Below are 19,362 nucleotides of genomic sequence, written 5' to 3' on the forward strand. Positions count from 1 at the left end.
TGAGGCCAAAGGTCAACTTGTACGCGTGTCTTCAGCTGTGTCTTAGAGAGCGGCAGTGTTTGAAACCTTGAGATGAGTCCCTGTAGGATCTATTCAATGATTCTGCTCAGCAAAACCAAGTAATTACAAGAAAACAGACTGATGAGTTTTCTTTTTTTTCCACAGCCAGAACAGATTTCTCATTTGGTTTATTTTGAATATCTGTGGAATTGGTTTGGCTTTTTTTTTTTTTTTTCCTTGGAAGAAATCTAATCTTTTTAATATTTATTACAGGTTTCAGCACTCTCGTGTGGGAGGAGCATGCTCCAAAAATAAAAGCCCCATATATTCCCCAATGAAACGCTAATGTGATCAAAACTGCAAGCTGTTGAGTGCATTAACGTCCAGTCACCGGTTTCTTCCGTGCAGTTGCTGGTTCTGAATTTTGAGACTTTGTTGTTGTTTGCACCAAAGAAACTGTATGAATACATTCTCTTATTCGTCCTTCTGTCTCGACGTGTTGGCGCACTCCACCGGGAAAACTCGGGTCACTTTTCCTCGTGATAAACCTCGTTACCAGATGTCCACAGACAAATAAAACTTTGTATTTCCACAGACATATTCATATATCTTTTATAAAATAAATCTTGTATTTCCAAGTGTACAATAATAAAATGATGCACTCTGCAGAAAAAAAGGTAACAGAAAACTCCATATATACACACAGTATACTGTTTTGGCAGACAAAAACATGGACAAGTTCAGTATTGTAAACAGCTCTTTACTCCCATTCACATGTGTTCGTCTACCATTTATTGACTTCTCCCGTCGGCTTGTTGTTCCTCCTGTCCCGTTACATTCATACAGTAAATCCAGAAAATTGTGCTTTAGGAAATCTCTTACAACAATCCGCGGCTTTTTTTCCTTCATATCTTTTCTTAACACCTGTTCTGCTGAGTAGAAGTGCACTGTCTCCAAACAGCTGAATGTCTTAAACAGTCTGGTGGCTGGTAGTTCACTCATCTCTCCTGGTTCAGTCAGGAGAAGAGTTGGGGTTAGACGAATGGCAGAAAACTTGTGCAGTGGCGTGGAGGATGTAGAGATCTGAGCTTGATGACTGGGAAGGTTTGGTGGCACATGTGCAGCAAATGCTCCATTAGTAATTTGCCAGTTATCTAGACTTGAATTAACTTGCAGTGAAGCCGTGTGGTGAACTGAGCTCGTGCCTGGAAAAGCAGCGTTTTACTGATGGCAGAAGTTAGAGAGGTTAAAGCTGCGCTTGGGATGCAGGAATGTTTGTGATGGAATGTGAAGAAACACTAGCGTGCACGGAGCAGTGATGTCTGGGTAAAGACACAGACTGGTGAAGGAGCAAAGCTTTGGGTTTTGAGCTCAGGAGGCAAGAACAGAGTGGAGGTCTGAAGGTGGGCGTCAGGTCTGCGCGTCTAGTTGTCCTCGTCCGTCAGCTCCTCCTCCGCGATGGCCTTCTCCGGGATGGCCTCAAGGCTGCATCTGCTCTTGGACTCAGAGCCGAAGGAACCGCTCACCGCGCTACCTTTAGTCAGTTTACAGGTGAGCGCGGCATAGTGGATCTGCTTGAGGTTCTCCTGGACTTCGCTTCGGGCATGCTTCAGTAGATCCGCCTGGCCCTGAGAGGTAAACACAGATCACAGAGTCAGACAGCAGCAAATTGGGTGTCAGGAAAAACTGTAGCTTGTAAAACTTCTTTCAGTTTAATTTGTGCGACGCTAATTCACTACACAAACATCTCAAGGGGTGTTACACTGTAAAATAAAGAAAACCATACAATATCAAAGAGCACCCCAAATATTTGATGGTATATTATTAGCATATATTTTCTATTCTCTATGAACAGCACTTGGGAACAGTGGGGTTAAAGACCTCTAGTTGAACCAGGCTCAGGGAGGAAGCTGCAGAGCTGATCGCTCTTACCTCTGTGTTTAGATTAATGTGTTGTAGAGTTGTGTCAGTGTCAGATTTAAGATGTTATTGGCTCCGAAAAGTTTATTACAAATGCTTTGTGAAGGTCACTGACTCACAGTCCATAAACATTCCAGTTTCACTAACGTCCCACAAAGTGTCCTCGTGCCTCTGCTGTGTAGTGACAAACGTAACGAATCATCCATCCGTCCATCTTTTTAAACGCTTGTCTAATTCAAGGTCACAGAGAGGGTGGAGCTTATCCCAGCTGTCATTGGGCGAGAGTCAGACCCTGAACAGGTCGCAGAGCTGAACACGTCTCCTGTATACTTTAATTTCACTGCAGTTGGTTTTATAAGCACAACATACAGTTGAGTTTTTAATGAAATTTGAAATGTTTTTCACACCTAGTTCTACCTGTAACTTTATTTTTCTTAAACATGTATTCACTGCTTCAACATTACCTGAACATCTGTGCAGTTCTAACACTGAAAGTCCACAGCAGGCTTAAATAGTTCATTTTAAGTTGGTTAAAACACAAGTTACATGAGGTTTCTTTTATACGTGAGAGCCTTTATCATTGTGGAACACGTCACTGTTAAAGCAGCATTTACGGCCGACTAGATCATTTTCCTGACCAACAATCAGATTTCCTCCCAGCAGCGTTTCTCTGTCGTCACTTCCTTTAAATGTCAGAGTAGCTGATGCTGCAGTCATCAACGTGCACTTTAGTTCAACTTGTCAGGCTGACTATGATCAAAACTTGATCTGCACTGTAACACCTTATTGATTAACAGTGATCAGCTCTGGTCCTGGTGCTGTGGCAGGGAACACACTCGGTGCTTTTAGCCATAAATCATGCAGCTCACTGTAGTGTATCTATTTATTCCTTTCCTTTGTTTCGTTTGTATACAGTCTACATGCCATTGTAGCAGGATAAAGGTTAAGTAAGCTGAGCGTATACAAGCAATCCCTGTGTCCTGAAAATCTCAAGACTCCTCTAAACACTTGCTGAAAGGCACTTTTTTTTTTCCCAACTAATGTCATGATGTCAAAAAGGATCAGAAGAAATGTAGCTTACAGCGAAGTGAGAGGATGAAGCGAGCAGGGCCCATTGTATGATAAATAAAGGTTATTATGCAAAGCTCCTCTAAGCAACGTGGTGGCATTGGCCTCCATTAATAAAACTGGCTTGACTTATAAGTGATGTGACTGAAAATCTCACCTTCAGAATGGTGATGTTCCACGTGAAGCTCTCCACAGCCTTGTGCAGCTTTCTGCCTTTCAAGCCTTCCTTCACAGCCAGGTCGTGGAGGTTCTCGTGAAATTCCATAGCTGCGAGAGAGAAACAGACGAGAATGAGTGTCGAGTCAGTGCGGTGTTTGTTTAGGAAAGAAGAACAGCTGCTGCGAGAGTGGAGTCTGGGATATGCGAGGCTTGCTAGGCTTGTTGTCACTGTGAGGAAACGCATGCAAGCAAAGACCCTGGCATGTACTGTCGACATTCACATTTCTCCAGCAGCAGAAAACTTCAGTCTGCGGAAGTACAGAGACTCTCCGGAGGTGGGAGAGCATTACTGTCTCCTCACTGCACGCATACGAGGTGATAATGGATCGCAGTGGCCACAGTTACATACATACCAGGTCTGGAAAGCAGGTGAGATTGTCCTGTAGCACAAACTCAAGCGCCTGCCATGAAAATATTAAGTCGTGTGGAAAGCAGACGTGATGGAAAATGTGCTCTGTTTTTCAGCTTTTCATTGACCGCGGAAGGAAAATGTATCCGACTTTTCTTGGGACTGCTTTGTTTTATTAGAATCCACACAGTGTTTATACATAGATTTTCACTGGGATGTCCCTGTCAGCGAGGGACTGTTTTATGCCTCTCTTCAGCATCATCAATGGGAAATCTATATCATGCAGTGACTAGTGTGCAAATCCTGGGTAAACCCTCCTAATACAGGGATGCTAAGGGACAGGAGTACAGATGAGGAGAAGGAAACAGTGAGGCGGGATAAAAGAGACCCAGAAACAGAGAGAGTGGGAGACGGACACGACGCTCTTTCACTGTGGATTAGCATCACGGCCTCCAACAGAGGAGGGATTTGTCTCCTGAGGAGCTTTCCCACCTCTTCCCTCCTCTCCTATTTTCCCCCCTCCTTCCTCTGCATGACTGAGTCCGACTAAGGACATGTTTAAAGTTGACTTTGCTTTGCAGGGCAGCAACAGGAAACTTCAGCCTGAGAACCATAAACCAAAGGCAGACAGAGCAGAGACTCCATGACTGCGTAACATCTCTGCACTGGAAACTCCACATACATTTCCGCTTGAATCTCTGATAACAGCTTGAGCCAGTCGTAGTTCCTGTCAGTGCTGTTGCCATGGAAACATGGTGTGCACGAGAGAGAGAGAGCGAGAGACAACAACCCCCCCCCCCCCCCCCCCAACCCCATTTGTGTGAAATCTCCATTATAGGTGTGTGGTGCTGGGCTGTTTTGGAGCCACTCAACTGAGGATTTGCGTCTGTCACCAGACTTCTGGCATGAATACAACCTCAGGAAGCTGACGGGACTCAGTCAGTTGTGACACATTTATCATATTTGTAGCAGATGTCACGTCACCGCTCCCAAGTTGTTTTTTTGTATTTTCCCCACCATTTTTTGCTATAATCGAATGTGAAATGACATCTGTTTAATTCCAGGTCACTACTGTAACTACAGAGCTGCTGCTGCTGCGCACATGAACCATGACGGTGCTGAAGAAGGTGCACACACACACTTAACTTACACTGAAGGTTGCCTAGCAACGTTTTATGGAGTCTGGCAGGCAAGAAAGGGGAAAGCTCGTTCTTAGCAAAGCATTTGAGACTCTAATCTCTGAGGTAATGCTGCAAGACTGCAACTGTACAGTAAAGCCCGCTTCGAGAAGGCTGAGGCGTAATGTGAAGGATTGCAGCATGACCTGAATTTTTCAATAGGTTAAATTCATAATTCTTTCAGCAAGACAGGATCATATCTACTTATACCACACATGCCACTAAAACCTAATTTTATCAGACATGGAGTACAAATCCAGATTAAGCAATTATCCAGGTCTGGGTCACAGGGGCAGCAGTCTAAGCAGAGACACCTGACCTCCCTCTTCCCACTATATCCAACAGCACTTTCACAGGACACTGAGACGTTCCCAAGCCTGCCAAGAGACACAGAGCCTCCAGGATGTCCTGGAGTGCTCTAGGTAGGACGTGCCAGAAACGCATTGCATAGGTGGTGTCCGGGAGGCGTGAACTACATCTTTCAGTGTGGAGGAGCAGTGGCTCTGCTCTGAGCCCCCCCTCACTGAGCTCTTCGGCCTGTGTCTGTGCCCATACCCCTTTCAGAGTACACTACTCCCAGCTCGTGGCCACGGGTGAGGATAAAGTGTATATTGATCAGTAAATCTCAACTCATTCTTTACCACAATGGGCCAGTCCCCAGAGATGCTGCAACAATACAACAGCTTCTTGGTCAATTGCACTTTTTTCTGTTTGTTTAATATTGCTGAAATTAAGCCTTTTGGCTAAGAACTCACACAACTGTACTTGTATACAGTCGTGTGTCTGTATGTATAACTGGAGTGATGATAAACTGTTGACTCTATGTATAAATGTTCAGAAATCTACATCATAAAGTAGAAAAGCTGACAAGCAGATAATTAGCCAGAAAATGAAAAGAATCAAAGTAATGGTTATTATATCCTTAAAATATCCACTGCTCTACAAACGGATTAAAGAAAGCTTAAAGGGACAAGATTGTTTTAGACAATTTGATTTTTGAGAATCTGTCATGTTATCTTGTAAAATAAACTTTGGCTCTTTGCTTTGTATTCTGCCAAATGTCACAGTGGCTCCACTTTGCACTGAATACTGTAATTTTGAACTTGGCATTTAAAAGAACATCTTCTGTGCTGATCATGTTAGTCTGCAGCAGCTTTGGCCATCCAGCTCCCCCAAATGTTAATTGGAACCTAAGTGAGTATCGGGTGAGAGAGGTGACATCCCTGTTTGAGCTGCAAACACCTGACTGAGTTCGCCGACACCACCTACGTCCATTTTTTTCTCTCTCTCTCCTCCTTCGTCTGAGCTGATGTGATGGATTATTCACAGCTTTAATAGCTGCTCCTGCTGAAACATTCTGCTTTCTGTAAAGGGGGAATTGGGTTTATACTGACCCAGTTTCTACTCAACAGATGCACAAAACCATGCTGCATGCACCGCTGGGATAGAATTATGTCAGTTTGGGATGGAAAATAAATCAATGTTCAAGTTCATCAGTTTGCCATCTGTTGTGTCCTAGTTTGCAATTGTTGGTTGTTTAATTTTCTCCAGTTGATTTTGGATAATCATATATAAATATGCTTTGAGATTTAAGTCCCCATCATGCTTCTCTGGAAGCTTTTGAAATAAAAATAAAAAAATGCTTGTCTTCTTAAATTTTTACTCCCGTCTTACTCGTTTGTTGGACTATGGTTTCATTTAAAGTGTCCTAATATGTCCTTCCATACAGGAGGTTGGCCGCTGCACCCTGCCTACATTTTTGAGGCAGCTCATGGTTTTCACGTGTAATATATGCTGTTTCATGTCGTTCTGCGTTTCTATTGGTCGAAATGTATTCCACACAGGCCATGCAGTTCAACGCAGCTGAACCAGGAAACGCTCGCATTGGCTGCATTTGTCAGGTCGGACCGAGGAGCAACTTCTGAAGCCAAAACAGCGCCAATACCTCCAGTTCCCCTAGTGCCCTGACCCCCATCGTAAGCAAATGCTTCGAGAAGCTGGTCAGGGACTTCATCTGCTCGGCTTACAGGGAGGAGGTCAGCGCCCTGACCCACTGGTGTCAAGACAACCATCTCACCCTCAACGTCGCAAAGACAAAGGAGTTGATAGTGGACTTCCGGAGGTGCAGAGAAGTACACACCCCCATCACCATCAACGGCGCTGCTGTGGAGAGAGTGAGCAGCTTCCGGTTCCTTGGAGTACATCTGGCTGAGGATCTTACGTGGTCAGTACACACAAACAAAACAGTGAAGAAGGCGCAGCAGCGCCTCTTCTTTCTCAGGAGACTGAAAAGATTCGGCATGAGCCCCCGCATCCTCAGGACCTTCTATCACTGTGCCATTGAGAGCATCCTCACTGGATGCATCACCACCTGGTATGGCAACAGCACCGCCTACAACTGCAAAGCTCTCCAGCGAGTAGTGCGGTGCTCTGAACGGATAATTGGAGGTGAGCTTCCCTCCCTCCAAGACATCTACAGGAAGCGCTGCCTGAGGAAAGCGGGGAGGATCATCAAGGACTCCAGTCACCCCAGCCATAAACTGTTCAGACTGCTTCCATCAGGAAGGAGGTTCTGCAGCATCCGGTCCCGTACCAGCAGACTGAGAGACAGCTTTTTCCATCAGGCCATCAGACTGCTGAACACGTCATAGACACCTCAGCTTCACTACTGGAACTTCAACATTATGCACTCCACACTGTATATAAATGCCACTTGTTTTGCACATATTCAACTCTGTATATTTTATATATTTTATTATTATTATTATTATTATTATTTTTTTTACTATTTAATTTGTAAAAATGTGTATACACACACACACACACACACACACACACACACACACACACACACACACACACACACACACACACACACACACACAGGAAAATATTTAGTATACACATCCAGAAATGCATACACTATTATATATTGTACATATATTTATTAGTTTCAGGTTGGCCATTCTTGTATTTTGCTCGTTTGTGTTATTGTGTTTGCACATCTCTGTTGCTTGTGGGGCTCGCACACAAGAATTTCACTCGCATGTGCTGTGCCAGTGTGCCTGCACATGTGATGTGACAATAAAAGTGATTTGATTTGATTTGATTTGGCCACTTGAGGCTGGCTTTGAAAAGCAGTCAATTCTTGTCATGCTCTAAATTTGTAAAATGCAAGGAAACAAAAGCATCTTTGATCTGTACAGTCCCACGTAAAAAATCTCCAAAACATGTTTACAGTCGACCACTGTAGACAGTTTTCCACCCTCAAACAACTCTGAGGGTCCTTTTTTTTTTTTTAAAGGTATTCTGGAGGTGGAGGTGTGCCAGCTTTAATTAAAGAGTTTAACTGACTGTAGCGTATAACATTTAATCGACTAGTGAACTGTTCACATGCCACACTCAGTCTGTGTCTGCCTACAACACTTTACAATTTAACTGGATCATAATAGCTAGTTATCTGCTATGAGCCAGGCTGCACTAAAGAGGTGAGAGCTCAACAAGAGTGATGCGCTGTTCTTTACCACTAAAATGTGGTTAATTCAAAACTCAGTTTGGTAACCTGCGCAGGCATACTAGCATATTCAATTATATGATAATAGCCACTTTTTAAATCTCCTCTAAATCAGTAACAAATCAAGATCAAGCATCTGCCCCGGAACACAACAGAACTGATAATGAAATGCAATTTTGTGAGGTAAAAATGATCTAATAATGCCTGGCAGGCATCTTTTTCAGGCTTTTATCTTTTTAACTACTTTACATGGAAGATAAGCAACACAACAGCTGGCACATGTAATCTCACTGTGGTAAGCCGGTAACAGTAACGTCATAGTCTAAATTTGCAAACTGCAGACAAAGAAAAGCCAAAAGAGAGGAAAAAAAAAGGACGCCTTTTGATGTGTACAATGAAGGCCGTACAGATCACAGGGTGTTATTATGGCTGAGGGACACAAACAGGTCATGCATTTAGGACAGAAGCTGTTCTGAATTGTGCATGCTACAGTCCAATTTGGAGCCAAACAGAAAATGCTCTAAATAAAAATTCAAAGGCTTTGGGGGATCTTTCTGATGTCAGTAAGTTCAAGTACATCTTTAGCCCAAAGCCACTGGCTGATAATTGTTAAGGTCTGGAAGGTGGTTGAAACGAAAAACACCAAAATGCCTTTGATTCACATTGCTTAAAAAGGCACAGTCGTCATCCTCTCTGATGCAGCAAGACAATAGACAATGAATATTTTATAAGTCACCCATCTGAAAGCCAATAAAGCTGAGCTGTGGTAATGATGGTCCATCTCTGCGCCCTTCCATTCTCACTAAGCGTTTCCAGCAGGCTTGCTCAATGTTAAATTAGCCCTCTAGACTACTTAGACAGGATTCATTGCAAGAAAGTGCTACAATATGAATCACATTAGCTTCAAAATTAAGAGGTTTTACCCATATTTTTGGTTCACTGCTGTAGCTGCTTCATGAAACAAGAACGGCCCTAAAATAAAAGGCAGTCCTCTTCAATCATTAACACAGACTCAAGAAGAAATGGTGCCTCCAGAGCCCATCTGTGTGCTGCATCTTAAATCCAGTGACCTATGAGGATGACCAAACTTGAATGGATTTGCTTTTCCCTTATTGACACAAAGTCGAAATGTTACAATCGGCTGGCAGGCCAAGGCTCCATAAAGGCATGGAGCTCTAACTGGTACTGAATGGCGTGTGTGTGGATCGATTGCCATCTATTAACTTCACACAGTCTTCCCCCATTTCACTCGTCACTCAGTCTCGAACCATGTAATTAGAATACAGGACAGAGGCTCTTACAGGTGTGAATTAAACACCTCTATTTGAATGGCAGCTTTTCAAAGAGAAACAGTGACTGGATCACATTAATGAACATGAATCAAATGGTAATTCCACTTATGCAAATAAGAAAATTCTAATTAATTCATATTGACTGATCCCACGTCACTTCTGTGGCTTCAGAGGAGACATGCGGCCACAGGCAAACACTCAGATGCTGATTAGTGGTGTCAGGAAATTCTGCCTTTTAAGGGTTTTCCTCCTCTCCTGTGTGACTGTATCTTACCTGCTTTTTGGGTTTGTAGGATTCTCTCGTACACCCCCTCTGAGCTCTCTAGCAGCGTCTTGCTGGTCTGGATTACCTGAAAGCACACAAACATATTTGCTCACATTTGCCTTTAGTTTCCACATCAGCAAAACTAGCATCCCACAACAAAGCAGGAAGCAGTCTGTCTGCTAGCAGGCAGTTTCTATCCAGGGAGTGCTTAGAAAACAAGTTGTTATTACAGGGGATGTGAGTGGGCCAGGCTGCTAAATTGCATTTTTGAAAGCCAAAATTAGAGGGTAGGAGACACAAGCAATTAGGTTGTTTATTAAAAGTTACTTTTCTTCCCTGAAACACCACCAGTGTCCTGTTTTAAATGAGAAAAATATATATGTGCAAATCTGACTTTGGTTGGAAAGTATTTTTTTCAAAGGAAGTGCTGATAATTAAGGTCATTTCAATTAAAAACATGTCAGTCATTCTCAAGCAGCAACACCATTACTGTGTTCTCTGTGAAGCTGCAGCTGCGACAGATGCTAAGTTTAGCTCCTCTGGTCTTATGCGCACCTCTAATTGAGTGCACAAACTCTGCTGACCTGCAGACTGTTGAAACTCTTGTGGCAATCCATTTACATATTAAATGCCAGCGCTGCTTCTTCCTAACAGTAAACAAAAAAAATAAAGAAATAACGAAAACATTTTTTTAACACAAGGAAGACGGCAGCAGCATGTTGTTTCAGGAGGTTAATGGTGCATATGTAGGCTGTCACAGACGGGGGTAAATAAGCATGGAGTAAACAGGGTGCCTGGAAGACCATCTGGATCTTTTGCCACAATTATTTTAGTAATAGCTTCATTTTTTTCATCTGATGGGGATGCTATTTATACCCTAATGTTACTGCACTTTTGATTTCAATTAAGTGCCTGTAGGTTACTGGTGCGGCACGGTCGTAATTGACTTGTTCACTCCCGGTGTGACTTAAGCATATAGAGGTTGTGCTGCGAAGCCAGGCGGCCCGGCTCAGCTGCCAAGATGGAAATTAAGGAATGATGAACAATGTTTTATTGCAGAGATCGGAGAGACAAAGCCAAAAACAAGCATCACTGTGGCCCCAACATCAATCTTTGGAGCCTGCCAGCCAGATCCCAGAGAAGAGGGAAATCAGGGAGGCCCGTATAGAGAGCGATAGAGGGGAAAATATATAGTACTTAATCCAACAGAGGCTGTACTTCACTGCTCTGACAGTCTTACTGTAATGACGCAGTCCCACCTCGTCCTTAACTGGTGCTTAATCTGAACAAAACTTTGCACGAATATTATCACACATACACTGATGATTAACAGTTCTTTGGATTTTCATGTATATTATCTTCATCTCATCATCATCCTGCAATGCAATATTACGTATTCTGTTTGTGTCTGCTTCACGTGTCATGTTCAGCATACGCCGACCATACGTTACTTAGCAGGCATCAAAATTTCTATCCGCAACTGAACTTTGTTGGCGAGTTACAAAAGATACGTAGGGAGAATTTGAAAAAGTGCGACAGGTCTGGTTTGTATTTAATAAAGCTGTCTCTTTAAACAAAATCAAAACTATGGTACATTTTACTACCATATATCTTCCTTCCAGAAGCACATTAGGCTTTTCTCATTTCTCTATTTGGTGCCTCGCAATCTTCTCTGTCCTCCTGCCTGTGACTCCAAAATCCATCACTGGACACCACATTGAAGGATGTCTTCATTTCTAACATACTTCTCAAGGACAGAGGAGAGAGGAGTAATACTCGAGGATGCACAGAAGCGATTTTACCATCAGAATGTAAAAGGCGTGGCACGCAGCTGACCTATACAAACACAGGTGACACGACGACACCACAAACAACTAGATCTTTGCACTCGCATGCTGTTTCAGTTATTTGCAATTTGGTTAATCGCCTGCATGATAGCCTACCTTGTCACATTGCACCATGGTGTGAATTGCATCATGTGATCACATATCTGAATCAATAAAATACAGCAGTAGCTGGACTACAACAAAATTTATGTTGCTGCTGTGCCAGCTTTGATGGCTGAGAGGCGAGGATGTCTCATTTTGTTGAATCCCCGTTGCCTCGATTATTCTCTCCTCGCATCTCTGGTAGGAGGGACTAAGATGCACGGGAAGGATACAAGGAAAGGAATCGAGGGTGTATAATCCATGAAATTAGAGAGCTTTGTTTGTTCCTACCGTTTTGGTCTTTTCAGATGTGTTAATAAGGAAAATATGAAATAATGCCAGCCTTATCCTTTATGAGCATGTCGACAGACTTGTCACGGCCTGAGCTGCTATTCTTTCTAATGCACTCTAAGAAAATAAGTGAGAACACAGCAGACGTTTTCTGAAGATAAATATGAACGTGCAGCCTTTTTCCCCCCGAAGCATGACTATGCAGAGTCATTGCCTGATACTGTGCTCAGTATGGGGGACAGACACCGTTGCACAAACCCATATGGTGACTCACCATGTTCTTCTACAGGCAGTCATGACTAAGTGACTGTGGCTGTTTGTCTCACTCTGCAGCTGCAGTTGCGGCACTTAGAGCTGCCTCACACACTGTGATTACTTTCCTGATGGGTAAAGAAATTACTGTCTTGGTGGCAGACACAGCAAATCAAGCGTCTTTAAAGGCATATTCTAGTAAGGTAAGTGGGTGGACTGCTCCCTATTTGCACACTAAACTGCATCCTCTAAATGTTATGGCCGTTGTTGTTATTATTATTATTACCACCCACATTAACAAAGACACAAATGGTCTTTTATTTTCAAGGTGACGTTAGTTCAATGATACATTTCTGCAAACTAAAACTAAAAAGAGAATATATATTGTGAACAACAACTTTAATGTTATTAAAAATATTGTGTTAATGAGTCTTGTTTGATGTATGTGGTTGAACTGCAGATAACAGACATCTTAGCAGAACCATTCTAGAACAAAGTTTATTCCCCAATAAAAGCCTAACATATGGGTTTTGAAGTCCCCTCGGTTCAGTGTTTCAAAGACTTTGTATTTTCTCCATCCACACTCTGTGCCCTTAGTTAATCTGTTGTGAGTACAAACAGAAATCGGACCATATTACCTAAGAGCTCGAGCTGGCATACTACCGAGTCTCTCCAGCTTTTTCTCTTAGCACACAAATGGGCAGCATTGAGACCCACATTCTATTTTTGCCAATCAGGAGCTGAAAGCCTGGCTACTCCCTGCGGTGGATTTTGACACACTACCAGAATTTCTAATTGTACTTATCCATACATTATTTAACATTATTTTAAGGTTGCACTCCCTCTTTTTCTTACGCGTATGCACTTGTCAGCTCATCTTTTGCCGCCACACCTTTCTGCTTGCCATCACTTCTGGCACTCTGCTGATGATCAAGGCCTGCAGCTTCACACCACTTAAGCCCTTGATCTTAATTTATTTGATTTTAGTCCCCAAACACCCGCCATTTTCTTCTTTCTTCCTCTCCAACTCAATTTTCCTGGCGCTCCTTCCATCAGGGCCAATTACCTAGCTTTCCGTTCTCATGTCTGAATAGAGCAGAGGGGTCACCTTAATCGGTCTGCATCAGAGTCCTTTTCCTATGTTCGTCCTTGAGTTGCAAGGTATGAAGCTTTTGCCATTTCCATTTTTTTAGTTTAATGCATAATGTATCATTTGGATAACAAATAATGCAAATGCACAGGTGTATTCTTTGAATCCAGAGTTGAACCTAAAGACAAAAGAGCCAAGAACTGTAGTTTCTCTAATGGCCACATGGGACTAGTAGGTAAGCCAGTGTTGTATTAACACGTCCATCTTTCCAGCAGTAAAAATCATATTTACAGCCTGGTTTAAAAAAAGATTTTGGACTTTCTTTTCTTGAATGTTCATACCTAATCTATGTGTTTATTAAGTTTTCAAATCAGAGACAAAATTGTTTCTCTTGTTGCTGTGCTTTTGCCTCCTTGTTCATGTTGTGCCAAGAATCAGTGTCAGAGAACATCGTGTTTTAAGGTTAATGGTGTAGCTGGGAATAGCCTCAATGGCATGTTGCATAACTTGTAAACATTGATTTTATTACTTAACAGAACTTCAGCCCTGTTACCTAACCATCTCTGTGTGTCCCCATTAGGTCAGTAAGCCCAGGTATTGATCTGATTGGCGTTGGTTTGCCTTGTTAGATCATCCCTTCCTGTTGATGGCAAAAGCATGCATGAGTGGAATGGGTTGCTGCCAAATACAAATTAAGTTTTCTTTTCTATGCACTGCAAAAGAACCACGAGTTTGGACAACAAAGACAGAACACACTTAGATCCAGACGACAAGAGATTAAATTATATCTGCTACTTTGTTTCTAGACATTATTTCAGGTCATGGAATTGAATGCCTCTCTCCTCTTTTTATTTACTGTCATTTTTGATATTCACTAGAGTTACTACTGTGTAAATAAAGTAAATGAATCATGCAAAAAACTGCTCACCATGTCATATGTGGTAACGACTTTCTTTAGGACCTCTGGTAGCAGGCCTTGAGGCTCTAAGTTGGGGTACTGCTCATTGAGGTTGAACACCAGAAGGGGGTTATTGTCAGGCCCAGTCAGTCGAGGGGAAAGGGCCAAGATGCACTGCTTCAGGTTAGCCACCGCTGAAAGGCCGCACAGCTCTTTAAAGGACGCTATGGCATTCTGCAGAGAATGGAGAAAGCGTAATTACAGTCTGGCTTGCATGAACTTATGCTGGTTTACACTGGCATGCCAAGCAAAACATGCATCAAATGGCATAAGCATTACAAAAAGTCTAAAAGGAAAGGAACCTAATATTCCAGCTTTCGAAAATATGCCCTTCATCTGCCCCACAACCGCACAGAACAGCACTTTCTCAAAGGAAACGCCTGGAAGCTCATTCATTACCTGTGGGAACTTTCATTTTGGCTCTTATAAGCCACTCATAAACACTCAATCCTTTTGGACTGACACCAGGTTCACAAAGACACACAGACACACACAGAGACACAAACACCCTAACCTTTCTGTGAAAGGCCAAATTTAAATCCTACATAAACAAGCAGAGGGAAAAACTGGCAGGAGGGCCAAGATGTGTTATAATCACAAGGCCAGTGGCTTGTTATCACACAACGACCGCAATATAAACAACGCTACCAAAATAAAACCTAATACAACGCCTGAAGAAACACAACCTGAGACCATCCACAGTGCAGAGACACTCGAGCAGTGTATTTCCTATGCAGCCCTTTGCATTTCTTTGAAAGCTTGAACAATGACATAAATGCCTCTTTTTCTGAAAAGAGGGATCACAGTAAGTCTGTCTGGACTGGAGTCCATTAAACACTGTGGGTTAAAGCTAAGCAGTTAAAACAAACAGCTTTATATTGTTTTTCCATCACTGGTACCATTAAAAAATGTGGTCCAGTTTACACAATAGAAGTTATGAATAACTTCTATAACATGGATCGTTAAAACATGGATCTCACCATTATGTTTGCTCGTTTCTCTCCATTCCTTGACACACATAAGGACTTGGTCAAATCTAATTCAGTCCAGGGTGGTGGTTTTTGTGTTTCCTTTCCAAAGATGAAGTCTTTTAAATCAACGGTCCCCAACCCCCGGGCCTCGGACCGGTACCGGTCCGTGAGTAATTTGGTACCGGGCCGCGAGAGTAGAGGCTCAGGTGTGAAATGTATGGTTTTCAGGGTTTTTATTGGTTTTCAGCGTTATTTTGTTTTCGTTTTTATCGTTAACTCGGTTTTCCTGGGTCTTTTCACCTGTGTTATGAATAAATCTTCTTTTTTTCGGTACCGGTACTAGTTTTATTTTGTTGTATTTATCCGCGACACCTTAAAGGCCGGTCCGTGAAAATATTGTCGGGCATAAACCGGTCCGTGGCGCAATAAAGGTTGGGGACCGCTGTTTTAAATTACTTTAGATGTCTTGTATTAAATCTAGTTATAATTAATAGATTGTGTTCAGTCTACTGTTCAGATGTGTTCAGACATAAACTTTCCATGCATGTCCATGCAGTACAAAATATATCTTGGATGACACTGTTAATTCAGACCCACTCTAGTTAATCACACAAAAAAAGGGTGGGAAAAAAAAAATCAATACTTCATGCCTTACCTGCATGTTTTCTCTGAGGTCTGTTGCCTCTCTCAGTGGCTGAATGGCTGTTTTGAAGACATCATCCAGAGCTTTGATCAATAGCACCCTCATGCTTGCATACTCTCTACTCCTCTTGCCTTTTCGTACAGACAGCCCCCTTTTGTGAGGTTTGCCGCCTCCTCTTCGATTGGTTATTGCCACATGAACAAACAATAAGGTATGTGGCAGCACTTCCCCTGTCAGAGACTGCAGCGGAACATGGCGGAAACCTGGCTGCAGACACTCAAACGGGATTGTGTATTGACCGATAAACTCATCGCCAATATAGTCGTCATCCAGCACCACAAAGCGCACCATTGCAAGTTCGGGGAGGTTTATCTGAAACTCGAAGCTCTCGTCAAACAGAGGGTTGTCCCCGTTTTGGTTGACCGTTTTAGTCCTTTGCTCAGCGCAGTCGGCGGGAATGCCGTGTATTTCGACATACACGTAGGGATCTACTACGTCTCCTTTGGCACCTGAGCCTTTGGGTTTTGGAAAGTTTTGTCCACTGATAATCTTGATGTGCAAGAGCTGTGGAGAAACACCAGGCACTGAATCTTTAGTGTTGGCACTGAAATATGAAACCTGCTCCCTCATGATCGCTGGACGCAGCACATAACCACAGTTCCCATTCTGACGGAACCAGCCAATGTTTAAATCCATCATCAGGCCAGGAGTCTGGTAGTTCATTGCTACAATCTGACAGCCACACTTCCAGAAATCTTGTGGATTCATGTTGCTGGAGTCAATCCGCATGGGACTAGGGTAAACCCGTGCTAGGAACTTCTTGTTATAGTTAACAAAGTCACCTGGGAATTCACTGGCACAGCGACTGGCAAAGACTTCATTGAAAGAGCACAGCTCCCAATGCTTCTGTTTTTGGAAAGATGTTGGAAAGTCTTTGAACTCCACAGACTTGCACAAAGTCACCAGATCAGAGAGCTCCTTGGACAGCTGAAATTTCTTGAGTGCAACTGTTTGTTGTTCAGCAGTCTCAATGCTCATCCTTTGAGACATCTCTGCCCCTTCATCCTCATCTGTCACCTCACCTTCTGAAGCAGTGCAATTTGTGCCCAACTTCTTACCCTTCAGTAGGATCTTCCCCTTCAGTTCATTAGGAGATGGAAGGTAACAGTCCTCAGGTTTTGGAGGATCTAGGTGGAGCTTGTCTCCAAGGATTTTCTTTAGGTGCTGGAACATGACTCTCTGTTGCTTCAAGGAACAGTGGTTTTCTAAGCACAGTATCAATGGAAACTCAGAGGCAACAAAGGCATATTTGTTAATGACGTCAATGACACTGCGAAAAACTATCTGTGAGGTCATTGTGTGACCAGTGTAAATTACAGGTTCATTATCAGGTCCGTCCCACACATCCAGCTCTACACTGCGGCAGCCCATCTTGAGAGCACGGATATAGCCTGTCACATCAGAGGGGCCTCTGAACTGATCTTCTATCAGGTAGGTGTTGTGTGATGCATTGATGTAGTAGTGGGACAAGGGTTGGTTCACGTCTTGGCAGACTGATTTATGTTCAGGGTCAAATATATGGCACTCTGAGGACATAAGATAGTTAGAGAACCCGTCCAAAGACAGCCAACCTTTGAGCTGGCCCTCTTTCGATGGCTCATATTTCTGAATTACGTCAAAGCTGGTCTCTTCGCTGACTTGTGCCATTCCCTGTTCTGCCTCCAGAAATATCATTAAGTCCTTGGTATCAAGAAATTCTTTATTACTGGAAAACTGAACAAAGAGAAAATATATTTCTGGTCTGGTACAAAGATCGTGAAAGACTTCAATGAACTCCTCTTTTGCCACATCCGAACCTGATTTGTCCTTAACTTTATGCAGCTCCTTGAATTTCAGTTCTATTTTCACATTTTTGAGTCCCGGATTCAACTTTTTGACTAACTGTACAGCAGTGCATATAGAAAGTTGCTTGCTGTTTGTAGTATCCTCCTCATCAAAAAGCTCACCTAACCACGATGAGCGCATGTTGTTCTGACTGCTCTCAATCATATTTAAGGTATGTTTCCCATAGGATATCAGGTACCTCAGCCCTGTGACCCACGTGTTGGCTACATCTGCAGTGTTCGCCACCAAGTCTAGGGACTCATAGTTCTCCCCAAAAATGACAGAGAAAGCACAGTCCTCCGAAATCTGATCATAGGTTCCATTAGTTCTAAAAGTATCTGTGTTTTTGCCTGTCCGAACCTCTTTGATAGATTTTACATCGATTTTAGCCTTGTCTACTTCCTTCTTTGAAGGCTCCCATCTCAAAGACTGCATGTCGGCGTCAAGGAGAAAGTAGCGATGGTAAATGCGCGAATTGGATCGCACTTTTTTGAGCTCAGACCCATCAACCATGGCACTGATGCAATCACTTGCGCTACTAATCTTCTTCTCAGTGGGCATGCTGCTGAATGAGACAGTCTTCTTTCTTTCCTTCCGCTGTTTTCCATCCTGCAGAGAAAAGGAAAAACACTGTGTATCAATAGAAATCTTTTCATTTAAAGTACAGGAAACAACAACAACAATGAAAATATGACAGTATGCAGTTATAATCAAGGTTTAACTTTAAAGGGGTAAGCCAGTCTAGGCTTACTTAAATCATATACTAAAAAAGTACTGTTCCGTGTGGATCACTATTTTGTTTTTTCCCCCAGGTTAATTTTAGAGTCATCAATCTCTCTAGCAGACCTGTAGCACAATCTCCACATTTTTTATTTCTTTCCAACTCAAGAAAAATCTAAATACAGCACCCAGCATGCTGCCCACTCTGACATACTGTTTGCCCAGATAGTCCTCCTTCTTGGTCCAACAGCAGCAACCTTGTTGGTTGACTTAAGGCACCTGTCGCTGTGTATTATACAGATACAACAAGGAATCTCCCTTAGGAGAGCATCACCCACACAAATCCAGTCATCTACAGCAGTCACACGTCTGACATTTTCAGTGAACCCTGCTCTTTCCATCGCAGCAGTTCCCTTCAGTACAACAGCATTTTACACTTGACATTATTGAAGTCATTTCACAATTTTAGAAAAACCCACACCCTTATTAATCATCCTGTGGCAGCATTGTTCAGCTATATGATGTAACTAGACTACGTTGCAATACATTCCAGTAGAAACATCAACCTTTATTTTCTTTTAATCTAACGACTGAATGAGTGAAATGCTATTGTTTTTAGAGGCACAAAGGGATTGGCTACTCATTATTACATCATGTATATAGAGGTCAAGATGCAGCAAAAGCAATGGACACTCCTGATAGTTCTCCCTGCTGCCAACAGCCCACTCTCAGTGAGATTGTTTATTAGTTTGTACAATTAAGATGTCTAAGTAGCTGGAATGATGAGGATGGAAGGCTGAAACAAAATCTTCTCTAACAT

General features: G+C 42.7%; 1 protein-coding gene across 1 annotated transcript in view; it reads right to left on the bottom strand.

Annotated features, from left to right (window-relative positions):
* Nucleotides 1-865: 865 nt before the first annotated feature.
* plcl2 (phospholipase C like 2) overlaps nucleotides 866-19,362 on the bottom strand; it is a 40,558-nt gene continuing 22,061 nt past the window's right edge. The window contains exons 3-7 of the mRNA XM_085423807.1: nucleotides 15,951-18,431; nucleotides 14,295-14,498; nucleotides 9,815-9,890; nucleotides 3,146-3,255; nucleotides 866-1,628 (exon numbers count right to left, since the gene is read on the bottom strand). Of these exons, the coding sequence (XP_085279933.1) occupies nucleotides 1,425-1,628; nucleotides 3,146-3,255; nucleotides 9,815-9,890; nucleotides 14,295-14,498; nucleotides 15,951-18,431 (3,075 nt within the window). The 3' untranslated portion in view covers nucleotides 866-1,424. The remainder of the gene's footprint in view (nucleotides 1,629-3,145; nucleotides 3,256-9,814; nucleotides 9,891-14,294; nucleotides 14,499-15,950; nucleotides 18,432-19,362) is intronic.

The sequence above is a fragment of the Rhamphochromis longiceps genome, linkage group LG11 (genome assembly GCF_057381845.1).
Source record: "Rhamphochromis longiceps isolate RC_006_pf linkage group LG11, R_longiceps_female_GT1.1, whole genome shotgun sequence".
Taxonomy (NCBI): Eukaryota; Metazoa; Chordata; class Actinopteri; order Cichliformes; family Cichlidae; genus Rhamphochromis; species Rhamphochromis longiceps.